This window comes from Pichia membranifaciens (assembly GCF_001661235.1).
Source record: "Pichia membranifaciens NRRL Y-2026 unplaced genomic scaffold PICMEscaffold_3, whole genome shotgun sequence".
Taxonomy (NCBI): Eukaryota; Fungi; Ascomycota; class Pichiomycetes; order Pichiales; family Pichiaceae; genus Pichia; species Pichia membranifaciens.
In genome coordinates this window covers 222,076-244,330 of record NW_017566984.1, presented here as the reverse complement: position 1 = coordinate 244,330, position 22,255 = coordinate 222,076, and the positions used below count along the sequence as shown (strand labels likewise).

The 22,255-nt window shown below is 47.2% G+C and overlaps 12 protein-coding genes and 1 non-coding gene across 13 annotated transcripts; 8 read left to right on the top strand and 5 right to left on the bottom strand.

The window, feature by feature from the left end:
* Positions 1-109: 109 nt before the first annotated feature.
* PICMEDRAFT_16206 (hypothetical protein) lies at positions 110-3,607 on the top strand. Its single transcript, XM_019161123.1, has one exon. The coding sequence runs from the start codon at positions 425-427 to the stop codon at positions 3,494-3,496; it is 3,072 nt and encodes a 1,023-aa protein (XP_019017418.1). The 5' UTR covers positions 110-424; the 3' UTR covers positions 3,497-3,607.
* A 286-nt stretch (positions 3,608-3,893) lies between these two features.
* PICMEDRAFT_58643 (hypothetical protein) lies at positions 3,894-4,330 on the top strand (the record flags this gene model as incomplete). Its single annotated transcript, XM_019163312.1, has 2 exons — positions 3,894-3,963; positions 4,215-4,330. 2 exons carry the CDS (start codon positions 3,894-3,896, stop codon positions 4,328-4,330), a joined length of 186 nt encoding a protein of 61 aa, XP_019017417.1.
* PICMEDRAFT_16204 (hypothetical protein) lies at positions 4,149-6,489 on the bottom strand. The gene has a single exon (XM_019161122.1). It carries the CDS (start codon positions 6,348-6,350, stop codon positions 4,581-4,583), a length of 1,770 nt encoding a protein of 589 aa, XP_019017416.1. The 5' UTR covers positions 6,351-6,489; the 3' UTR covers positions 4,149-4,580.
* Positions 6,490-6,956: 467 nt separating this feature from the next.
* PICMEDRAFT_33999 (hypothetical protein) lies at positions 6,957-8,759 on the top strand (the record flags this gene model as incomplete). The annotated part of the gene is made up of 1 exon (XM_019162858.1): positions 6,957-8,759. A coding segment is annotated over one exon (1,803 nt), but the record flags the coding sequence as incomplete, so codon positions are not given.
* An 821-nt stretch (positions 8,760-9,580) lies between these two features.
* On the bottom strand, positions 9,581-10,639 carry PICMEDRAFT_11309 (hypothetical protein; the record flags this gene model as incomplete). Its single annotated transcript, XM_019159779.1, has 1 exon — positions 9,581-10,639. The coding sequence occupies one exon, from the start codon at positions 10,637-10,639 to the stop codon at positions 9,581-9,583; it is 1,059 nt and encodes a 352-aa protein (XP_019017414.1).
* A 180-nt stretch (positions 10,640-10,819) lies between these two features.
* On the bottom strand, positions 10,820-12,184 carry PICMEDRAFT_72379 (hypothetical protein; the record flags this gene model as incomplete). Its single annotated transcript, XM_019164184.1, has 1 exon — positions 10,820-12,184. The coding sequence occupies one exon, from the start codon at positions 12,182-12,184 to the stop codon at positions 10,820-10,822; it is 1,365 nt and encodes a 454-aa protein (XP_019017413.1).
* Positions 12,185-12,551: 367 nt separating this feature from the next.
* PICMEDRAFT_72378 (hypothetical protein) lies at positions 12,552-14,012 on the top strand (the record flags this gene model as incomplete). The annotated part of the gene is made up of 1 exon (XM_019164183.1): positions 12,552-14,012. The coding sequence occupies one exon, from the start codon at positions 12,552-12,554 to the stop codon at positions 14,010-14,012; it is 1,461 nt and encodes a 486-aa protein (XP_019017412.1).
* Positions 14,013-14,178: 166 nt separating this feature from the next.
* PICMEDRAFT_t76 lies at positions 14,179-14,250 on the bottom strand. The gene has a single exon. It is a non-coding gene; the product is annotated as a tRNA-Asp (tRNA).
* A 1,180-nt stretch (positions 14,251-15,430) lies between these two features.
* On the top strand, positions 15,431-16,023 carry PICMEDRAFT_127365 (hypothetical protein). Its single transcript, XM_019159965.1, has one exon. The coding sequence runs from the start codon at positions 15,543-15,545 to the stop codon at positions 15,858-15,860; it is 318 nt and encodes a 105-aa protein (XP_019017411.1). The 5' UTR covers positions 15,431-15,542; the 3' UTR covers positions 15,861-16,023.
* Positions 15,723-18,790, top strand: PICMEDRAFT_16199 (hypothetical protein). Its single transcript, XM_019161121.1, has one exon. It carries the CDS (start codon positions 16,187-16,189, stop codon positions 18,581-18,583), a length of 2,397 nt encoding a protein of 798 aa, XP_019017410.1. The 5' UTR covers positions 15,723-16,186; the 3' UTR covers positions 18,584-18,790.
* A 139-nt stretch (positions 18,791-18,929) lies between these two features.
* On the top strand, positions 18,930-19,287 carry PICMEDRAFT_16198 (hypothetical protein). The gene has a single exon (XM_019161120.1). It carries the CDS (start codon positions 18,943-18,945, stop codon positions 19,219-19,221), a length of 279 nt encoding a protein of 92 aa, XP_019017409.1. The 5' UTR covers positions 18,930-18,942; the 3' UTR covers positions 19,222-19,287.
* A 582-nt stretch (positions 19,288-19,869) lies between these two features.
* Positions 19,870-21,030, top strand: PICMEDRAFT_20203 (hypothetical protein; the record flags this gene model as incomplete). Its single annotated transcript, XM_019162153.1, has 1 exon — positions 19,870-21,030. A coding segment is annotated over one exon (1,161 nt), but the record flags the coding sequence as incomplete, so codon positions are not given.
* Positions 21,031-21,120: 90 nt separating this feature from the next.
* PICMEDRAFT_72375 (hypothetical protein) lies at positions 21,121-22,077 on the bottom strand (the record flags this gene model as incomplete). Its single annotated transcript, XM_019164182.1, has 1 exon — positions 21,121-22,077. The coding sequence occupies one exon, from the start codon at positions 22,075-22,077 to the stop codon at positions 21,121-21,123; it is 957 nt and encodes a 318-aa protein (XP_019017407.1).
* Positions 22,078-22,255: the final 178 nt, after the last annotated feature.

Genomic DNA, 22,255 nt, shown 5'->3' with positions numbered 1-22,255 from the left:
CGAGGCATTCTCAGTAATTAAATCGAGATAGGTAGGACTCGGTGTATAGAACGATCGATCATGCACGATGACCGTTGCAAAGGTCAGGTCAAGCGTCCAAAAGTGTAAACAAACATTCACAACCCCCATTTTCATCAGCAAACCAGTTACTATATTAAGGAACCCTATCGAGAGGATTATTCAGCCAGCAAGAAAAGAAACTCGGTATTGACCTGTTATTTTCTTCCGACATCCCCACACTCAGACCATTCTCTTTAAATCCCATCAGGAGATTTCCACACTCTCTAAGATAATCCATGCTCCAAATAGAGGCCAGATCGGTGTTTTAAAGTTTGGACCACCCGGAATTTCGACCTATAAACGCCGCAGCAAAGTTTTTTTAAGAAGAAACCGATTTATGAATTTATGAGATTAGAGAAAAGCAATGGAAGATTCTCAGGTTGAGAGAAAATCAAGTTGTCAATCTACGAAACCGCAAAACGAGCAACAGGGTGTTTTTGACACTTCAAAATCACAGTCGATGGCGAATGACGTTCTAAAGAAGGTGCCTCAAAATCTAGCGATTGAGCCAAAGACTACTGTACAACCTTACCCTCATGAGGTACATAAGGCTACTGATCAGAAAACCGGCCAGGAGGCTGATACGCATGCTAGCTCTAGTGTGGCAACTACTAGCTCTGAAAGTGCAAAGTCACTGAAAACAATACACAAAGCGCCGGCACAGCCTGTGATTATGCCCAAGCACATCAATACCCCTGACGGAACTATTTTGCTGAATACAAATACACCTATCGGGAAAGCTCCCAAGGCCATCAAACCAAAAAAAGTAATAGAAATAGCTTGCAAAAGTGGCACATTAAATAACAAGGATATACCGAGACAAAACAGCACTGCTTACACTAGTCATAACCCCATCAAAAGTAAAGTCACGCCACAGGTGTCTAGAACGACAACCACTGTTGGAAACTGCAAACTGCAGCCCAGCACCCCAGCATCACAAATGAGTCGCTCTAACTCTGTACAACCCGCAATAAAAGTGGCTTCTCCTTACCAAACCATGCAGCGAACTTCCTCTGTTCCAATCGCCAAAAATGCTACTGCTGCGACACCTGTGGCTAGACCATCCACCCCAACCCAGCCACATCCAAACACTAGTATATACTTTCACCCGATTGCAATTAAACCGAAGCCAACCCAATCACTTCCTTCGAAGGGCCGTTCAAAGTCAAGTACATTTTCAAGGCTGAATACAGCAAGTAGCATACATACATCCAAGGATCAGATTAAACCGTCAGACAGTGCGATAACTTTGACCACCTCTCGAAACTGGATTCTACCACCTCGTCCTAAAACAAAGAAGGTCTCTAAGAAAAAGGAAAAGAGACCGATACAGAGAATTCCTGTACCAAGTAGTACAGACTCGAAAAGCGTTCCTAACACTTCACAAAAACCACTAAATTTGGCATTGTCACCGAAAAACATTAATTCGAAAAAGACAGTAAATATTTCATATCCATCAAAACCCCTAAGTAGTACAGGTTTACCTACTGTTAAGGTTGAAAATAAAACTTCTTCAATAGCCGATGCTGGGAAAGCGAGTTTGGCAGCAACGCATGACGTTGTTCCGGTCGATGGCAAAAGATCGATTAAACCAGACAGCAAACGAAAAGAGTGCACTGGTTGTACTAAATGTGTTGCCCCGGGCATAAGAAGTGTGTACTTGGAGCCTTCGACAGGGAAAGTTTCCATCAATGCCCAAATACACTCGAATATCAATCTTTACACAAACAATGAAGGAGAGCTTGAAGTTCAATTACAGCACGTCACTCGTGAAAATGACAACTTGAAAAAGATTCTGCTGAAACTCAACAAGGAGATCCAGAATTTGAAGCTCGTAAAAAAGAAAGAGGAGAGCATTCTAATGAACAGTAATGGAACCGGAATCTCTAATAGTAAAGCTCCCAACAATTCTACTTCCACAAATACATGCATCAAGATCGAACCGCTGGAAACTAACGTCTCTAATTCCCTCGCAAAAAAGAGCGAGATTGGTGTGTCTAAGTACTCGAAAGATAATGCAATGGTGCGGACTGAGCCTTCTACAGCAGTGAAGCAAGAAACCACGGATGTTGCTATGGATAGTGATGGAGATTGTGGAATGGTTCAAGACAAGAAACAAGAAACTGATGCAGACGATAACAAGGTTCTACCTGATATGATGACAGCAAATACTATTGATCCAATGAACCTCTCATACCATTTAGAATCCAAACGGCAAAAAATTTCCAGTCCACTTCCCGAAATGAAACCAGAGAGCGGTATCCAGCCTACTTTAGTTCAGCAGCTGCCCGACCCCAATTCTGGTCCCTCGACCAAGGCCAAGGTTAAGAAGCGTGCAGAGAAGGGGTCGACAAGCTCTAGTTCTAAGCCGAAACCAAAAGCCAAAGCATCAGGCAAGAGCATAGCCGATGGCCATATAACACAGAGAGTAAGCAGTGTATCTCCCTCTTCGTCGTCACTAAATCAGACCTTAGCCACATCCAGCACATCAAACACTTCCGCTAAAAGTATTGCCGAAGTGAAGGAGCTGAAACCGCCGACTATAGGAAAGGAATACCACTCCTGCGGGGTGTGTGAGATAGGACAAAAGTGTGTCTGCTTCGAGACACAGACGTTGTCCATTGCAGCAACAATCGCCCAAGCCCTCTCTCGGGGTGGCGTGAACTTACTCGGACTTGGAGGTATGAACAATACCTCCATCAACACACTCAACAATATGTCGAACATCAACGGCTTAAGCACTTTGACGAACATCTTGAAGCGGGAGGAGATCATGAAGAAATTAAAGGATGACGACAAGAAGACGTTGACAAGCATATTGAAGTCCGAAAGCACCAAGAAAGGCACCACGAAGAAGGAGAAGGCGAATCTGAACACGATCCTAGGAGGCTTGAATGGGCTGCCGATGGACGAGAACATATGCGGCATAAGCACCATCAACGACGCCACCATGACCGGCATGCGGAACGACATGGCCAAGGCTACGAGTGGACCCGCTGCTGCTGCTGCTGCGGCGGCGGCGGCGGCGGCGGCCAAGGACGACGACGACGACCTGCTGCAGATGATCGACGCGGAGCTGCTGCTTGATCCGACGCCGCTGGTGAACCCGCTTCTGCTCAAGAAGGACAGAAGCACGAGCGCTGCGAACTCCTTCGCTCTCAAGACGACTGCTGCCGATCCGGTCAGCTCTGGAATGGTCCGGTCCGAAAGCAAAAACTCCCAGCACAGTTTTGGCACCAGTGCCGAGTTCTTTGGTAGAGGCTCCCTGGTAGACTTCAACGCGTTTAACGGCGGCGACGCGATGATCGACGACGACGCGATGATGTTTGATACCGCCTCGCTGACCATGGGCAACCCCGCTGCCGACCTCCCCACCGACATCGACAAGATCTTAATGGAACCGATTGATGACCCTGATGATTTTATGATTTACTAATGACCTGAATGTCTTCACCCTGACAAATCCACGTTTATACCTTTTCGGACCTTTTTATAAACAGTACGTATATATATCTATCAACATAGAAGAACAAAGGAAAAAACTGCAATATTCATGAAGTCACGTGCATTTTATTTTGCGCCCGTGCACCACTTAATTTTATTTTTTGCTTTGGGTTACGCAGCCCGTGGCCAGTCCAGGCCAATCGAAGAGAGCGCGCTTTATTGTCGCTGTTGGAAGTGGCAGGTGGAGGAGGACTCTGCGACACTCTGAGCTGGAGGTGAAGAAGGCAAGGGCAAGCGATAGGAAGTGGAGGCAGGAACGAAGTACTTGAGAGGTACCAGGTGGAAAAAAGTCTGTTCAACCACACACAAATACCAGATAATCCTTCAAGATGCAATTCATGGGTGTCAAAGCATACAAGTTCCCACTCGTCAAGTACTACTGGCCATTCTTCGCAGGTTGTAAGTAAATGTTAACTTTTAACTGAGGGACAACAAAACAAGATGAAGCACAGATTCAGGGAACATGAGCTGTTTCCTGGTAGTGTGCTACCTTTTTGCTCCGTCCTCAGATTGCACCCCCGCTTCCCACTGTGTTCCCGTTGCGGGCTTGATACTCCTCCCTCTCCTCCACGCTGAATAATAATACTAACTCGAACATCAACACGCACACCACGCGCCATCTTCTGCCTCCTGCCTTTTGCTATCACTAGTCGGTATCACCACTGTCTTAATCTCTAAGGCTGCTTCTGCTCTTGCCGACACCGAAGAATACATTAACGATCCAAGAAACCCAAGATTCGCTAATGGTGAAGTTGAATTGAAATAAGTGAGTGGAACACCAGGACTGTCGTGTATTGGACAATGAAATAAAGCTACAGTTGTTTTCCGATCTCATGCATTTCTTCTGCGTTACGGTTTTTCATGTCGACTTATTTATTTATTAAACTATTTATTTATTTTACTCACCTTTTTATAGTAAAGAAGATTCTATGACTTAAGAGGACATAAGGCTATGCAAAGGCGTTTGTGTTAGTTAGCACACGTACTTTATACAACTCTAGACATGGCTTATATGTTTAAACAAGATGCTGCTCTTGGGCGGCATCTAAGGCCTCCTTCAAGGCAGCAATCAACTCCGAGGACTTCTCCATTCCGATACTCAGTCTGACGAGATTAGGATCCACGCCCCATTTGGCAACCTCGTCCAGCTCCTTAAAGTGTGCCAAGATAGCGTACGGACACACAAGGGTAAAGTTAGTGCCCAATGAAGGACCCTTGGAGAGCTTGATGGTGTTAAAAAAGCAGACGGCGTCTGTTTGGTCCTTGAAAACGATGGAAATAAGCGCACCGTAACCTCCGTTTTCACGCTTCACAGCATCGTAGTTCTTCTTGCTCTCTGGAGATGTAACAGAAGGATAATATATATGAGAAATCAACGGCGATGATTGGAATAGTTTCAAGACTTCGTCGGCGTTTTTGTTCATGATCTGCGAGCGTCCTTGGAAATCTCTTGAGTTACGCTCCAAGTAGATAGCATCTTGGTCCCAGAAAAAGTCTTCGTAATCTTCGTCCATGAACTTCTTCAACTGGCTGTAAAATTTGCTCTTTTTGTTGAGTACCAGACAACCGGCCATGACGTTGGAATCTCCTGAAAAGATCTTCGTCAACGAAGAAACCACTATATCACAATAGGGAATGATGTTGACGTTGGAGGAATTGGCCACAGTATCGTCAACAACGATATAGAAACCAAACTTCTCACTAAGGTATTTGATACGGATTATATCCGGGGTCTTCAACAATGGATTCGACGGGAACTCGCAGAATAAAGAAAGGATCTTCTCCCCGGACTCCAAACGGAACTCGAGGTCGTCTAATGACTCATCATCTCCAAATCCATAGAAATGAACGCCGGCTCCCCATTTTCTCAAAATGTTCAATGTGTCGACATATGGGAAACCAAAACATACAGACTTTAGTTTCTGGGCATCTTCTGCACTGGCACAGCCAAGAACTGCCCGGTGGGCGTTGAAGATAGCAGACATCCCGGAAGGATATAGATACGTGTTGCTGGCGTCGACATATGATGGATCATATTCGGATGCAAGTCTTGAAAGAAGAATCTTCTTTGCCTCCTTGGCATATCTCAAATCGAGATTACGGCCAAATCTTTCCTCGATGAAAGTTGCACTTTCTTGTTTGTTGCTAATGTTGCTGTTATTAACCGATACTGAGGATCTCGAGGATCTCGAGGATCTCGAAGTTCTTGGCGAGCGGGACGAAATCGAGTCCTTGGCTGATGGCCCCTTGTTGTTGATCTCTTCGGCTAGCTTGTCTTTCATCTCCGACAAGAAGTACTCTCCCAGTCTGGAGGAAATCCCCTCCCCCGTATGCTGCCAGTACTGCTTCACAAGCGAGAAGAGGTTTGAAGGAAAGAAAACTATAGCTATGTTGGCTTCGATCTTGTATGACTCTTCCTGTGTATTGGCCGGTGCAGGTGTGGAGAGCTGGAGGATTCTCACTGCCGGATGCAGTGGTGGGCTCATGGTGGCCGCCTTTTCCTTTATAAACGCTCTGCAACGTTTGGCGATGTTGTAAGTTGGAAATATAAAGCATCTCTCGTTATCTCTGGCGTACGATGACTCAATCAGCTTGCACAACTGCTGGATGTCACTATGGATGAAAAAACGGGGGTATCCCGAATGCATCTTGTTCACCACCCACGGTTCTCCCTCTTCGTATCCGACTGTAGCTTCCCATGTAGGTAGGGTCACGGAGACGGCGTGAGCCGTGTTGTTTGGAATCGGAGCACCAATGGACTGCGATGGTAAAGCGGTTGATGGCATTTTTATGTGAAAAGAACTGGAAACTGTTTGCCTGGGGTCTTCCCTGTTTTCAAAATCTGTGAGCCGCTTTCCTCTGCCAGGTATATTTGCCTCGAGCTTGTGGTCGTCTTCTCAAGCAATCTGTCTGCTTGCCAAATCTTCCTTGGGCGTCCTAGAACAGCTCCAGACAGGTTACTAATCTGCTCTAAATCTTTCTTTTTCTCCCCCACCTCGATGTTTTTTCAAACCCATCGGCGCCGCGTCGCCAAAATCGATTTGCTAGCAGGGAGTACCTCCAAACGGAGCCTCTGGCAGAACTGGTCTATGTACTCTATTCATTCGGCTTCAGGAAGAAGACATCGATCGCTAGACACTCAGTAGTAGAAAAAAGACAGGCAGTTTTCAGAACCGTAAGGAGACCGAGATTCTGTGCCACTGAGAGGATACAATCGAAAAGACATGTCCTCTTTCCGTCCGAAGTCAAAATCTAAGTCGAAATCGAAGTATAGTAATGGACTTCCACAATTTTATTCCTACAAAGATAAGGCAGTCAGCAACAACTACACAGAGTCCAAATTCCTCCGGTCAGCGCACAACTTCTATCACAGATACAAAAAGATGCTCATCATGGCTGCAGCGTTGTACGTGGCAGTATGCTGGCTGATATCTCCACTAATTACATCTTTCTTCACAGGTAGTGATAGAAGCAAGTCTGGTGGCAGCTCTTCCTCGGCATTGTGGAATGAGCGTAAACTCAAAGTCAAAGACGTGTTCTTAGAGAGTTGGCATGACTACGTCAAACACGGCTGGGGATCAGATATTTATGCTCCGGTCAAGCAATCCGGAAAGAACATGGGTAAGCAGCCTCTTGGATGGATCATTGTTGATTCCTTGGACACGCTGATGCTCATGGGGTGTAACGATGAACTTGAAGATGCAAAATCCTGGGTTGACAAGGAGTTGACCTACGACGTCAGCACAAGCGTCAGTGTTTTCGAGACAACAATCAGAATGCTCGGAGGCTTACTTTCGGCCCACTACCTATCCAAGAGTGACGATACTGTCTACCTGGAGAAGGCGGTGGAGTTGGGAAACAAGCTTATTTCAGCTTTCAACACTCCTTCCGGAATCCCCCTTGTGGACGTGAACTTGCATTCGGAGTCCCAGGGAGCGGAGGGTTTCCCGGCGTTGGGCGCATCCACAGCCGAAATTGCAACTTTGCAACTTGAGTTCAAGTACTTATCGAATTTAACAGGTGAAGCATACTTCTGGGATGCTGCAGAAAAGGTTATGTCCATATTAGATGCTAACCAATTCTCTTCGCCTGGTGTTTACAATGCAGACTATGACGGTCTAGCTCCTATCTACGTGAATCAGCACAGTGGTAAGTTCAACAAGAACTTGATCCGTTTGGGCTCTCGTGGTGACTCTTATTATGAGTATCTTCTCAAGCAATACCTTCAAACGAACGAGGAAATTTATCTAGACATGTACAAGCATGCATTCAATGGTATCAAGAAACACTTGGTTGCGGAGTCATATCCAAACAAGTTTGTCTTTTTAGGTGAATTGCCAACCGGTATTAATGGAGAGCTAGACACAAAGATGGATCATTTAGTTTGTTTCATTGGAGGTTTATTTGCGCTTGGTGCAACTGAAGGTCTCACTGAGGCCGAAGCTCGAACTAAGAGTTTCTGGGACGAATTCCATGAAGAGCAGCTAGCACTGGGTAAGGAGATCGGGAAAACATGCTATCATATGTACCATGATACTCCAGGTACTGGTCTTTCCCCTGAAATTGTGGTATTCAATTTAGATCCCGCTCTAAATCCGAAATCTGCCCCAAATAAAGTTACATCCAGTTTTGATGGCGACTTCTATATTAAGTCTAGCGATAGACATAATCTCCAAAGACCTGAAACAGTTGAGACATTATATGTCTTATACAAAATTACTGGTGACGTCAAGTATCGTGAGTGGGGTTGGGAAATTTTCCAAAACTTTGTCAAGTTCACAAAAATCACTAGTGGTGATGGTGCCGTTAGGTACACTTCTCTCAAAGATTGTACAGTCAATCCTCCAATTCTCAGCGATAACATGGAATCGTTTTGGCTGGCGGAAACATTAAAGTATTTGTACTTACTTTTTGACGATGAAACAGGCACTTCTAAAGGTCAACTGGCAAATGGTAATTTGGACAAGTGGGATTTGAGGAATATGGTTTTCAACACAGAAGCTCATCCTTTGCCCAAGTTTGATAAAGCTTCTTTTGGATCTGAATGGGTTAGGGGTGTGAGTCCGCTTGATCCTGAAACGAAAGTTGAGCAAAACAAGGCGACAGTATCGAAGGAAGTCATAAAGAATGCAGCCGAGAAGGCTGATAGCGCATTAAAAAAGCAACAGGTGGATGGCTCTGAGGCCGACGTCGAGAAGTTGGACCCTGATAATACTAAAAAGGTCGAAGCTATGAGAGAAATGAGGTTGGATGATGAAATCCAAAAAGGATTCAACTCTGAATTCATAGAACATGAAATGGAAGTAGAAAAAAAACAACTTGATTCGGCTGTTGCAGATAATGTTGCCGTTGCGGAGCGTATGAAAGCAGCCGGTGAAAAGCCGGTCGGAAAGCAACCAGTTGCCAAACCATTGAACCAACAAGTTGAAGCGGCTAAGGTCGAATCGGACTCAAAATTAATGAAACAAGCTCTGAATAGTCCATTGCACGATGAAGTGGCTCTAGGAGATGCAGCTGCTGGTGCTGGTGCTGGTGCTGGTGCTGGTGCTGGTGCTGGTGCTATTGCAGCGGATAAAGCTGCTATTGCCGATACTGCTGCTGTTGATGTTGCTGATGATTGGGTTGTTGAGGGCATCGACACAGATGCTGCTGTTGACGCTGCTATTGATGCAGGTCACGACAATGCAAAAAAGATTGCGAATCGTATGAAAGCTTCTGGTGAGAAACCAGTTGCCAAACAGCCGATTGCTAAACCCTTGAATGAGCAGGCAGAGGATGCCATAATTGAGAGTCAAAACAATTAAGTTTCAAACGTCAAGCACACTCACTAAAATGTGAAAAACTCTCGAAATTATGATGTGAGAACAGATATATGTACCATAACACAATGGATGTATTTCCTTCTTTTTCAACACTTGGTTAGTATTTTTATATAGTTTATTCTTTACATATTGTTTATTAGTGAATAGGTACATTAGTTTTCAGGTCCATGTGAAAAACTTAGATTTACATATAATCAATCGCCTTTCTTCGCTTTCTTAGCTCTCCCCTTCATCATATTCGATATGTCTGCTTTTCCTTCGTTTTTACGTTTCACTGTCTTTTTTTTCTCGAATTTGGCAGCTTGCTCCTCCCGACTTTTGAAGCCTAACTTTTGGAATTCTTCACTTTTGGCAATAAATTCAGGATCGTCTTTTTCCTTTCCTACAAGCCATTCTAACAATTTTATTTCCTCACCGTAATGGCCTTCGTCATTTCCATCTAACGGAGTTTCTAAGATAAGTGGTATACCCTCCAGCCTTTTGTCATTAGCCAGCAATCTGAAGCATTCAAGACCCAAAAATCCCCATCCCAGCTTCTGATGCAAATCTCTATTTGCACCCAATGGCGCCATTGAATCATTCATATGCAGTGCAGCTAGATTTTCAATCCCTACTTTCTCCTCAAACTCTTTCCAAAAACCGTTCCATTCTTCTTCGTTGTTTAGGTTGTAGCCGGCCGCAAAAGCGTGGCACGTATCGATGCAAACACCCACACGTTTTGGATCATTTAATAGCTTAAAAAGAGTATGGAAGTCATCAAGGTTGCCGCACACGTAGTTACCGTGTCCTGCCATGTTCTCCACCACAACTCTTACAAAATTGGTTTCTTTGATAGCACGATTTAGACCATCTGCAAGCCTACGAACACCCGCATTTTCTGCCGTTTCATGTGATGCTGTATCTGCTATACCTAAATGTGATCCCGGATGGAAGTTGTAAAGACCGATATCAAGCTGTTCGCATCTTTTTAAATCATCAAGCAAACAATCAAAAGATTTTTGCCATTTTTCCTCATCTGGGTTCGCCATGTTGATAAAATATGATCCGTGTGGAAGAATATCTGTCCGTGGGTTGTAGTTGTGTTTCTTGCATAACTCTTTGAACGTTTCAGCATCCTCAGCCGATATCGCCGGAGATTCCCAGCGTCTAGGAGATTTCAAGAATAACGCAAAAGCATTGCATCCAATGTTGATGGCGTTTGTAACAGCATTGAAAACTCCTCCCCCCATACCGACGTGAGCACCAAATCTCATTTTGCTGGCGATTGCACGCTCAAAAGTTATTGCTGGAGCTTTGGCACTTTTCTTCGGTGCTTTTTTAGGTGGCATTTTATGTGTTCTCTCTGAGTGCTTATTGGTTGCCTACGAAACCCTAAATGATCTGGATCTTTCAGTACAATTTGCAACATCGGATAAATTCCTTCACTATCATCTTCATTTGTAGAGAATATATCCTGGCGCGGACTCTGCAAAGGAGGGAGCAACGGCTTCATGGGCCCCTCTTCTATATTGCAGATAGATGTCGAACGGCAACTTTATTACGGAATTGGGGGCGAATCTGTTGGCAACTGTCTCTCTGACATAATCTTCATCATCGGAAGTGAGTTGTGATGAATTTTGGGCGTTTGGAAATACAAGTCTGTATATGTCCTCAGAATTTTTGAAAGTCAAAGTGTAAATAATTTTATCGTCTGCCTCGAGTTTTAGATACAGTTCAAACGTATCGAGTATCTCATACTTGGCTGTGTAGATGTTCTTAACAAGCAGTGTCTCAAAACCGTTGGGCGAAAAACCGCAAACCGCTACTTCTTTGTAGTTGTTTGAATCAGGCTCTGGAGAAACAGGTGAAGATACTAGCTTGATTTCCTCGTCGTAGTTGAGATTTTGGGTTTCAGGGATCACTCCATCAAGTGCATTGCTACTTCCCACAGAGTGGTTTATGGTCAAGCTATTATTGTGAGCAGGCACATTTCCTACGGAGACACTGGTGGACCGGTTTGATGTGGGAGAGACTTCATTAGAGTCAGAGAAGATTACAGACTCTTCCTTTTTGATGATCTCTTTGGACAACTGTTGAACTACATCCGGGTACTTAGAGATATCATCATCACGTCTTATAGGCTGCTCGTTAAGAAGACGGAAATTTGTTCGAGTGTGATAACCTGCCTGTGTATCAATTTGCTGGGTTCCATAGTCGTCGTCAAATTGTGAAGTGACAGCCCCAACGTCATCTACAAGTTCACCTAAACCGTATATGTTGTCTAGATCCCTCTTCCATGACACTGGACAATTATCTTGCAAACGTTTCAAAAAATTGATTAGGTACTGATCTTTCAATACTCTAACCCGTGTGAGAATATCTGTCTTGCTCAAGGACTTGATCATACCTCGCTGAAAGTCTATGGTATTTCTGTATCTTTTCATCAAGCCACTTGCCTCAACCAAAATCTTTTTTGCGTAAACACTTTCATTGGGATTCAAGTCTGCCACTGGTAAGTCATGCTCCGCTGTGAACTTATCAAGGATACGCTTAGGGCAGTCTAGAGTTACTACCATATCTTTGGTCAAGTCTCCACCGTTACGCAATTCGCAGTGATTAAAGTATATCCTCGGATGCTGTAGGTATTCTGGCTTTGTGAAATCGGTCCCGTAGAGCATAGAAAACTGATGCTGGAAAGCATTCATACCGTATGCAAGAACAAGAAGGTACATTCGTTGAGGCTTGTTGATTCCTTCCGATGGATAATCATCGAGACTGACTTCTTCGGCAGTTATCAATGGTATCGATGACTGGCTCATAATAGGTGTAGTTGTAGCTTGAATTTGATTATGATCCAGAAGCACATAAAAGATTCAACACAAGGCGAAGTTGAAGGCCGGCACAAAACGTTTTTTGGCGTGTCGTGTCGTGCCATGTCCGGAGATGACTTGGAAAATTTCCATTTCCTCATTCAGTGTTCGTTAGGCTTTTCCGAGGTAAAGAGAAGACTGTGAATACTAGGAAAATACTCCTCAGATTGGCATTTGTGGAGTAAAAGAGCTAGTGGCATAGTATAAGATGAAGAGTAAGTACCCTGTGTCTTTTTTGTCAAATTTTCGGCAACCGTTCGAACCAAAACTAACAGTTCAAAAACAATTATTTGGAATCATAGGTGGAAAGAGACAAATGAGATTACCTAAATCTGTTCTACTTCGGAGACCAGATGTAGCAGAAGAGACAAATGAGGCAGAACCTACAACTGCAAAAGATTTTTATGACGAAGGGGTAAGCTATGAAGAGTCTGGCGATAGGTGGTTTACTTCAGACTTATCAAAAGCAATACGATTTTACCATCGTGCCCATGAAAACTACAAGCAGGCTCTGAAACTTGATCCCACAATGATGCATGCACTCTATAACCTACCCAGATTAGAATACGAAGTATACAACAAGTACACAAAAGATGACGCGGTCGTGACAAGTGATCTAACCAACTGCGCAGATGCATTAAACGATACAAAAGCCGGTGGACTTTTCCAAGACATAGTTTCATTGTGTCGCAGTTTCGAGGGAAGTATAGATATCTTGCTTCAGTCAGGAAATGAAAGCTCCATGGGCTGGGATTTTTATTTCAATAGTGCGTCCTGCTATTTTGAATACATTGAGACATTATGTTCAGATCCTACTATTCTTCAAGGTCTCTCAGAAAATAATGACCTTGTAAAAGCAGTCCAAAGATGCATCTACATGTTTGAGAAAGTTCTCAGTTACATGAACTACTCTCTAGAAAACAGCATTGAAGATGAAACTGTGAATCCGGAAGCAGTCTCGTCAGTTTGCATTGAAAGTTATAGAATGCTCTCAACTGTTTATGAGACTCTTTATACGATGGAACTGATTAGTTTCATGGATAACTTGACTGCTGAATATTTAGAGAGGGTGGATTTTGTGTCAAATAAGCTCGTTCAAGATCCAATCCCTAAAGACATAATAATAACTTTGAAGATTGCCAAGTTGAATGAGCGTTCGTCACGACAACTAGACTATGATTCCTTGGTTAGCATATGGAATTCTGACCCAGAATTGAACTGCACGATCGAAAAGCAATTAACGGAATCATCCTCAGTGAGGTCGTTTTTAGACAAGTTTGAGACGGTTGAGATCTCTATTCCCGATGAAACTAAATGGCTGATTTTGACAAACTTGGACAATAAGTATCGTGGGATCAACACCATTCTTTGTTCTCAGATTGATGAGTTAGCCAAAAGCAGCAATTCGGAGAATGATTTACTAAGTGGGAAGATTAGTTTAGCTTGCTCCGTTTTCATCGAGCGTGCAGATATTTTCTTGGAAAGGTCGTTGTTGAAGGTGGATGAGGCCGCTAAGAACCGTACAGTATTACAAAATAACTGCAAGAATCTACTTAAAAACGCACTGATTTTTTCAAAGAAAACTGGTGGAATCAGGGAGTCCATAATTGGAAAGTATACAAGGAAGAAAAGACAAAGGGAGGCTGCCATGAGGTTGTGCCTCATAGAAGGAAAAACACAAGAAGATTGGGGCAAAATCATTGGTGAAAATTACTGGCCCTTGGAGCTCCAGACCTTGGCCGACATCGAGGCGTATAAGATGCTACTCAACCGATAGAAGTCAAAACCTCAACAATTGTATACTTTTATCTATTCTAAAAATAATTAAAAGATCGTGTTTAATATCAGAAGGAAGGCAACTGGTTTCTCCTCAACGTCGAAACTAGGAGATTGTTCACACTTTTCCATAGTTAGTCATCATAATAAAGCACTCAAAAATAACTCTCCGAGACGGGGAATTGAACCCCGGTCCCCCGCGTGACAAGCGGAAATTCTAGCCACTAAACTATCTCGGATTTTCTTTAATCTTTATTTTGTGGTCACACATGACTGTAGTGTATGTTTTGTATGCTTAAACTGTTTCGTTAGAAATTAATTTCTAATACTATACTGATAAATAATTTATAATTTTTTATTTCTACGCTCCAAATGAGCTTCTCAGAATGTATCACGTATTTGATTACGTTATACAAAGACCGATTTTTATCAAATTGTGCACTACTCTCTATTAATGGCGGGAAGCTTCTGCGGTTGGAGGGTGTTGAGATGAGATGCCGAACCCGATACGGATTCAAAGAATCCAGATACAAGCAACGCCGAGTATGTTTAGACAAGCTTTCTAGACAGACAATAGATCAGAGATAAGAGGCAAGATATCAAATGGGAATAAGCCGTTGCAAGATAAAAAAAGATCTTTTTAAAGGCAAGGCATTAAATTGACGTAAATCAGAAGCTCAACCAGTGTGGTGAGTATATAAATTCAAAAGGTTTATCCCTTGTATCTATGTTTGAAAGTATTAGTTTGTAAGTAAGTTATGATATGTATATAAAATAAACAATTGTATTGTTTATAAAAAGTTCCTTACCAACATGGCATCCTGTCTCATCAAAACCCGCTGGTTTGCACATCAAGTTGGCTTTTTTTCCGCATACTAACCCGCTCGTTTGACGATATTTACAATCACGTCCTGCAGATTCTCAAGACAGCATAAGTGCCGGGATACACAGCGGTAATGAAACCACCAGCAGCGCTATCAAAATATACAACATTCTGGGGTAGAGTTCCGGATCTCCCGCCAGGTACCAAGAACCACGCATCAGCACTAGCACACGAGAGATCCTTTCTTCATACGAGGATCCCACGCAAACCAGGCACCGTCTCGCTTCGCAACAATAGGAACGGAGCACGGCTACGGGGGCGCTTCAATCAACTAGTTCTTACAAGGGTCCGAGAACGGCTGTCACCATCCGATACGGTGTTTGGGTGACGTCCTCAAGTGTTGACCTTTTCCTCGAAGAGGCAGGTGTCCAATTTACTGATCAGGACATGTAATTGGCTTTTTTCCTGTGCAGACCCCCGGTCTGTTTACACTATGGCCCGATTAGGCAATCCACCAGCCTCAACAGTGCGCCGCTGCGGGCCTCGGGGTCGGTGCTTCCAAGATATCCGTCTATCAGGTTTGACGGGATTCCAGCTGGAGGGGGGATGTGGTCACACAGAAGTACACTCTATGCTGGTCCAGTGTGTTTAAATCTCAAAAAGGGTTTCGATGGCAGTAGGGAGAATCAGAGAGAATAGATAGCACCCATGTCCCGAGGCCCGTCCTGGATGACGGCGGCCGCTAGTGCGGGTGTCGTTGCCCAGCAGCGCCAGCCGTCATGCATGCTATTAGCGCTGAAAAAGGAAAGTGAGGGAAGGTTTTTTGGGCTGATTCTATTGTTGTTCCTTGTTCTGTTGTGCTTTCGATATATGCTTCCAGCCACTTTTTGCGTCCTGTTTCCTGTTTCTGATGCAGATGGATCACAGGGCCTTCGTTCTCTGATATCTTCTATCGATCCCCAGTGCCCCTGCTCTTTGCTGTCGCAGTGCGTCTCTTTGTTCTGTCCTGGCTGCCTCCTTTTCTGAGTCTGCCTCTTTTCTGCTGCCTTGAGGTTTGGTTCTGGGTTTACTGGTTCTTCTTGACCTCCTCCAAGCACAGAGCAAGAACAGCAAAAAAGACAATCATTAGAAAGAAGCCCACCCACGGCTACACTCGTTTCAGACGTTGCGAACCACCACAGATCTGTTCCAGCGAACCACTTCGTACTTTCACACACAAACAAAAATCAGCACTGTATAGTGGCTCTTGCTGTCTGTTTCCCTCATTTATTTCAATACCACTGAATCCACCTCACAGACCAGTCGTGCACAATTTAACCAAGCCGTCCACCTCGAATTATTCTACGCCACCCATGTCAGCTTTGAAACTGCAACCCAACCCATTTTTAGTGCATGGAAGATCTCAGTCCGACAACAACTACCTCAGCAACGCCAGCCATAACAACAAGAAGGGTAACAAGACTTATCATCTGGACATGCCTAGAACATACTCGCCTCCATCGCACGTCTCCACTCCCTATATGGATAGGAAAAGAAAGTTTGAAGAGGACTTGCTGATCACTCCGGAACACTCCAACAACCATGATGCGCTAATCACACCACCAAGATCTTACAAAAGATCCAGAACTGTTCCCTCATCTCCAGTGAATAGCCATGACATCTATGAAACTCCCAAGACACCCTCCTTCAGACAGGATATTGTCATAAACTTTGATGGCGCAAACTCAAACACTACTCCAAGGAGCCCCGAATACAGGGCATCTACGTTTTACAACACTGCAGAAAATGTCACTCCACCTCATTCCACCAGTGGCTCTCCAAAGCAAGCATCAGCAAACATTGCCTCTCCTACCGTTGTGCCATCCAGGAAAAGCCAAGGAAATGAGTACGCGTACTTTTATGCAGATACTTGTTATCCATTCAATATTTCTGGTAGTGCTATTGGAAGAAGCGAAGGAAACTTGAGGTTGAAAACATGGAGAGAAGCCTGCAACGAGAAGGTTCGACACGAATACAACAAAGCTCTGAAAGAGTACAATGCTTTTTCCACTACTTTGACAGAGGCGGCTAGAAATAGAATGAGCAAAACTGCAGCCAATCCACCTCCTTTATTTGATGCAAAGATATTTCCTTCTGCGACTAAGATGTCCAGAGCGGCATACGGACAATTGAATTATCCCTTCTCGAATCCAATTGACAACAGCGAAGAGAAGGCGGAATATGAAGCCAGACTTCTGTTAGGCCTGAGAAACCATGAAAGTTCTAGACCAAAGAACGACTATCCACTGAAGCATTCATCACACGTACAATTGCCGCCCATCAGTGAGATTCTCAAATACACACCATTTGACAAATCCACTGTGCATCCAAGTGGTTTATCGACCCTTGAAATCAACCAGTACCAGAACTCTAAGTTTCCTGGAATTGTGTTCAATTCGGCCTCTAAGGAGTTTTACAATGGAAGAGAGATAAAGAAAAACCTGCCTGTTCCAGTGGTTGACCATGAACTCCTCAATCAAGACTACCAACGCATGAAGTATGGCAGCCTAGGTGGCCAGCCAACGCAGCCATTTTATGCAAACGCGGCGAACATGAACCGAACGCAATACAGGGGCCCATACAGGCCTCACGCATCCTACTGTTCATCAACAATCTCAGCGGTTTCCGGGAGCACACACATGATGCCCGCACCACAACTGCAGTCCCCAATTACGCTGAAGCCGCTGAGGAGTCAGGGGGCCAATGCTTACGATGATTTGAATAACGAGCTCAAGAACCTTTCTGACGATGGGAAGAGTAAGGATCGCAGCCAAGGGAAAACGCTGAAGCAGTTCCAAACCCAGTTCAAAACGCAGCCACTCAAAGTAACCAAGACTAGAAGAGCTTCTGTCTCCAAGGTTGCGAAGAGTGCCCAAATTTCAACTCATATTCTCACACAGACTTCGGCAAGACGCAGAAGATCCTCCTCGGCGTCGTCTTCGAGACCGGTGTCGAGACCATCGTCCCGGTCGACGAGCAGAAGATCGTCCCGGTCAGGAGTAGCATCCGAATCCGCCAAACTACAAGAAGATGCTGTGTCGGCGACTACGACTACAGGTTACGGACTGAGGACGCGATCCTCGTCCAGGTCGAGGACAAGGTGCTCATCGAGCGAAAGTATCAAGACTGCTGAAGTACCAGCGTCGGTCGAAACTACGCCCAAAAGCAGCCCCGTTGTCCAGAAGACGCAGACGTACGTCGCCAAGACGAACAGCCTGTTGTTCCCTACCTACGACCCTAGCTCTGTCGGCCCCGCCACCAATGCTGCCAATGGGACCAACAGGACGCTCGATTTTTCCAAGTCGACCATCCTCTCCGTGGCTCCCGTGAAGGCCCAGCTGCCCGTTGCCAAGCTGCACAGCGACTCTTCCACCCACTCGCACAACCACAGCCCTTCTGCACACCAGACACACCCGACCCGGGCGAAGAAGTGCATGTCGTGCTTCTCGTCGCTGTCTCCATGCTGGAGGCCGTCGTGGGCGCCCGACGAGGGCCAGCTCTGCAACTCCTGCGGTCTCCGCTACCGCAAGACCAAGGCCAGATGCTTCAATCCGGCGTGTTTGAAGATCCCGTCTAAGAGCGAGTGGGCGCTCATGGTGAAGCGGGGGGAGGTGCTTCTGGACATGTACGACTCGCAGGGGCACGTTGTCGGCAAGCGCATGAGCTACAGGTGTCTCGACTGCGACAGCGCCATGGAGGTTTCCCGCTAGCACCACATCCACGAGCAGAAGCTGCGGCGGCTTCTGCATCCCCCTTTCTCCTGACCTCTCAATTCTACCGTCTCTACTCTGTGTACCATCATCTCTATTTTCTTTGTAACGAATGCATTGTATTTCTCTCTCCATATCTGTGCAAACATAGAGAATACCTAAGACCCAAGAAAAGAACAGCAAAGGACATAGGTTTCCCACCACCGGAACCATCTATCCTTCCCACCTTCATTCATGTAAAATTAGAATAACGGAGCTTATGTAGCTTGGGCTTATACATAGTAATTATACAGTAAATAACACTCATATTCCTTAGGTAAGCAAAAAGGACACCTCATCCATCAACGTCTGTTGTAGACATGCTGTTTCCTTTAATCATTCTGACTACATACGTCACGAGCTACTCCCTACACTCTTTTCTCCCTATATCTTTCAATCCTTACACTTTCAAGACAGTCTGTTGGCTCTTTGAGGACAATTACCTAATCAAATTTCTTCAAGACACTCTATTTTCCACACCTAATTTTTTTGCCGCGGTGTTCCACTACAATTGGCACGCAGTGCCGAAAGCGGACGACGGCCGAAATAGAGTGCAGAGCCTCCTGGCTGGAGGCCTGACTGCCACTGTGGCGACATGAATCTACTTTGCTATCTTCACCACCTCTGCTGGCGGCTCTGCTGACGGCTCTGCTGTTCTGGTTTCGTCTTGTTTGCTTGCTGCGTGTGTTGTAGCAGCTGTGCGGATAGGCAACACAGTGGGAAGAGGTGGTCCTAGTAATAGAGCGGCGGCAGCGGAAGCGGGGTCGGCGACGCCGGTTCCGCGTGGCCGAGCGCTACCAGGCTCAGCGGGTCAACGCTGCCAGGCTCAGCGGATAGGGAAAGGAGAGGGAGAGAATGCGACAGGGGATGCAAGCGTAAAATTTTTCTGGGTGACGGGTGGCAGGTGATGAAAAGGAGCAAGAGGTGGAGAAAGACACGGTGAAGAGCAGAAGACAGTGTTTGCAGACCAAGAGAAGGTTCGAGCCTGAATGTTCAAATCGCTTACCGCCAAGATCAAGATGACAGCCGCCTCGCAGTCAAGCGTGATCCACAGAGCTAGTGCCGGTCCGGGCACAAACATGGGCGTGGGTGTGGGTACGGGCCTACCTCAGACGTATCCGCTGAGTCCGTCGGAGTCTGCCGAGTCGGTGCTCTTCCCTGTGAAGGGCGGCGAACAGGCGTCTGTGGAGAGCACGCTGCTGGAGAGGATTGCTCTGCTGGACCCAGCGTACGACGAGTGTTCTCCGTTCTACGTGTGCGACGTGGGCGAGGTCAGGCGCCAGCTGAGGCTGTGGAGAAGCCTGCTCCCCTTCGTCCAGCCATACTACGCTGTCAAGTGCAACCCGAGCCGGGGCTTCCTTGGCGCCCTGGCGCAGCTTGGCGTCGGGTTCGACTGTGCGTCGCAGAACGAGATCCGGGCCGTGTTCGAGGCGCACGAGGCGCTTGGCGCCAGCGTCGACACGAAGAGACTCATCTACGCCAACCCGATCAAACCAATCTCCCACTTGCGGTTTGCCCACTCGCACAACGTCGGGCTGACTACGGTCGACTCGCTCGAGGAGGTCGAGAAGATCGCCCGCTACGCCGCCGGCATGGACGTCTTGGTGAGAATCACCACGGACGACTCCAGCGCCCAGTGTCCGTTGAGCGTCAAGTTTGGCGCCGACGTCCCCTACTCTACGAAGATAGTCGACCGGTGTGTCGAGCTCGGAGTGCACGTCCGCGGGGTGGCCTTCCACGCCGGGTCCGGCTTCGAGGACGCCTCGACCTTGTCCAAGGCCGTCCAAGACGCTAGAACTGTGTGGGACTACGCCAACGGACGCCAGTTCGCCCGCTGCGACATGCTGGACGTCGGAGGCGGGTTCAGCAAGGACGGGTTTGTCGAGCCGGCAAGAGTACTCGGCCGCGAGATCGGCAGACTCTTTTCAGACGAGCTTGCTAGCGGCGAGATGAGTGTCATCTCCGAGTTGGGCAGGTTTTTGAGCGCCAGCTGCTTCACGTTGGCCACAAACGTCATTGGAACCCGGAGAGAAGCCAGTGCCGATGGTGCTAGTGCAGCTAAAGACGACAAGATCCGGGTATACTTGAACGACGGCTTGTACGGCAACTTGAACTGCATCTTGTACGACCACCAGGAAGTGGAGCCCGTGGTAATTACGTCTGCGGGCCGGTTTGTCTACGGAGAGGACACACCCGTCTCCACCGAAAGCGGCACGCGGCAGTACTCGATCTGGGGCCCAACCTGCGACGGCCTAGACTGCATTAAAAAGCGGTGCCTCTTGAGCCACGACGTGCACTGCGGGGACTGGGTGGGCTTCCGCAACGCCGGGGCGTACACTAGTGCTGCCGCCACAAGCTTCAACGGGTTCGCTAACGAGTTCGAGTGCGTTTTCATCGATACAGAGATATGACATGACGTGACTAGAAAAGAAACCGGCTACGGTGCTTATGTATACAGGATGGACCTTCTTTCTTTCTCCTTCCTCCTCTTTCCTTCTTTAGATGCCAGCCGAATACAGTCTTTTATGTTTTGCAGCAGCAGCAGCGGCGGCGGCGGCCACATCGTTGTCCGCAGCCACGGCCTCGTCGGACCGTCGCCGGGCCCGCTTCACGCCCGCCGCCTTGAACCCGCCGACCATCTCGACGTGCATCCCGACTGCGTCGTCCTCCGTGTAGCTCTCCGCGTAGCCGCCGCCGTCGTCGTCGCCCTGGCCGCTCTGGAAGAGCAGCACCTCGTCCTCCGTGCCTGCGCCCGTGCCGGCACTCGTGCCGGCAGACCCGGCGGACCGCGTGTACTCCGTCATCTTGCGGACAAGCTCTCTGCCGTCGACAATGGCGCTGTCCACCAGCTGCAACGCCTGCAGCGGCGTCAGGTCCGCGTAGCGCTGGAACACGCCCGCCACGAGCGGCTGCGGAGGGAACCGCTGCAGCGGCGACAGCGTCATCTCGCAGCCCTGAACCGAGAGGCCCAGCCTCGTGAGGTTGTCCTGGATGCGGTGGCCGAGGATGTCTGTGTAGGAGAAGCAGAAGGCGAGCCCGTCCCGGGGCAGCTGCGGGTAGAGCGTGCTGAGGCGCTCTGTCTGCGGCAACCGCACGAGGACCGACTCTGCGAGGAAGTACACCTCGCAGCCGGCCTCGAGCGTCACGGACGCCGTCTCAGAACACTCCTGCACCGCCACCAGGCCCACCGCCGAGAGGCTCTGACCAGGGATCTCCACCGACAACGGCCCGCCCCCGCCGCCCCGCGTGTCAAACACCACCGGAAGCCGGACCGTCTGCGTCTGCGCCAGCACCACGCACAGCGGGAACCGCACGGTCCAAGTGTTGGACGCATACCGCAGCAGGTACTTGTCTGCCGCCGCTATCGACGAGTAGCGGTGAGGCGACGTGCGTGCGTACGTCTCGAGCGGCTCGGAGCTCTCCACCGTCGGATAGTCGTACACCAGCCTCAGCATATCTGTATCCGTCTGATGTGTCTCTAGCCCGCCCCCGTCTCCAGCCTCCCTTTCTTCCTGTCGTTCCCGTCTTCTCCGTCCCGTGTGCCATCTTCACCACCTCGGCCCGTCGCCCGGGGAAAAACATGCCGCCAGACGAAAGCGGAAATCCCCCGAGCCAGGCAGCGGTCGCAAAAAA

Coding starts and splice junctions, on each gene's coding strand:
- PICMEDRAFT_16206 (XM_019161123.1), top strand. CDS start 425: ATGGAAGATTCTCAGGTTGAGAGAAAATCAAGTTGTCAATCTACGAAA.
- PICMEDRAFT_16204 (XM_019161122.1), bottom strand. CDS start 6,350: ATGCCATCAACCGCTTTACCATCGCAGTCCATTGGTGCTCCGATTCCA.
- PICMEDRAFT_127365 (XM_019159965.1), top strand. CDS start 15,543: ATGTCCCGAGGCCCGTCCTGGATGACGGCGGCCGCTAGTGCGGGTGTC.
- PICMEDRAFT_16199 (XM_019161121.1), top strand. CDS start 16,187: ATGTCAGCTTTGAAACTGCAACCCAACCCATTTTTAGTGCATGGAAGA.
- PICMEDRAFT_16198 (XM_019161120.1), top strand. CDS start 18,943: ATGCTGTTTCCTTTAATCATTCTGACTACATACGTCACGAGCTACTCC.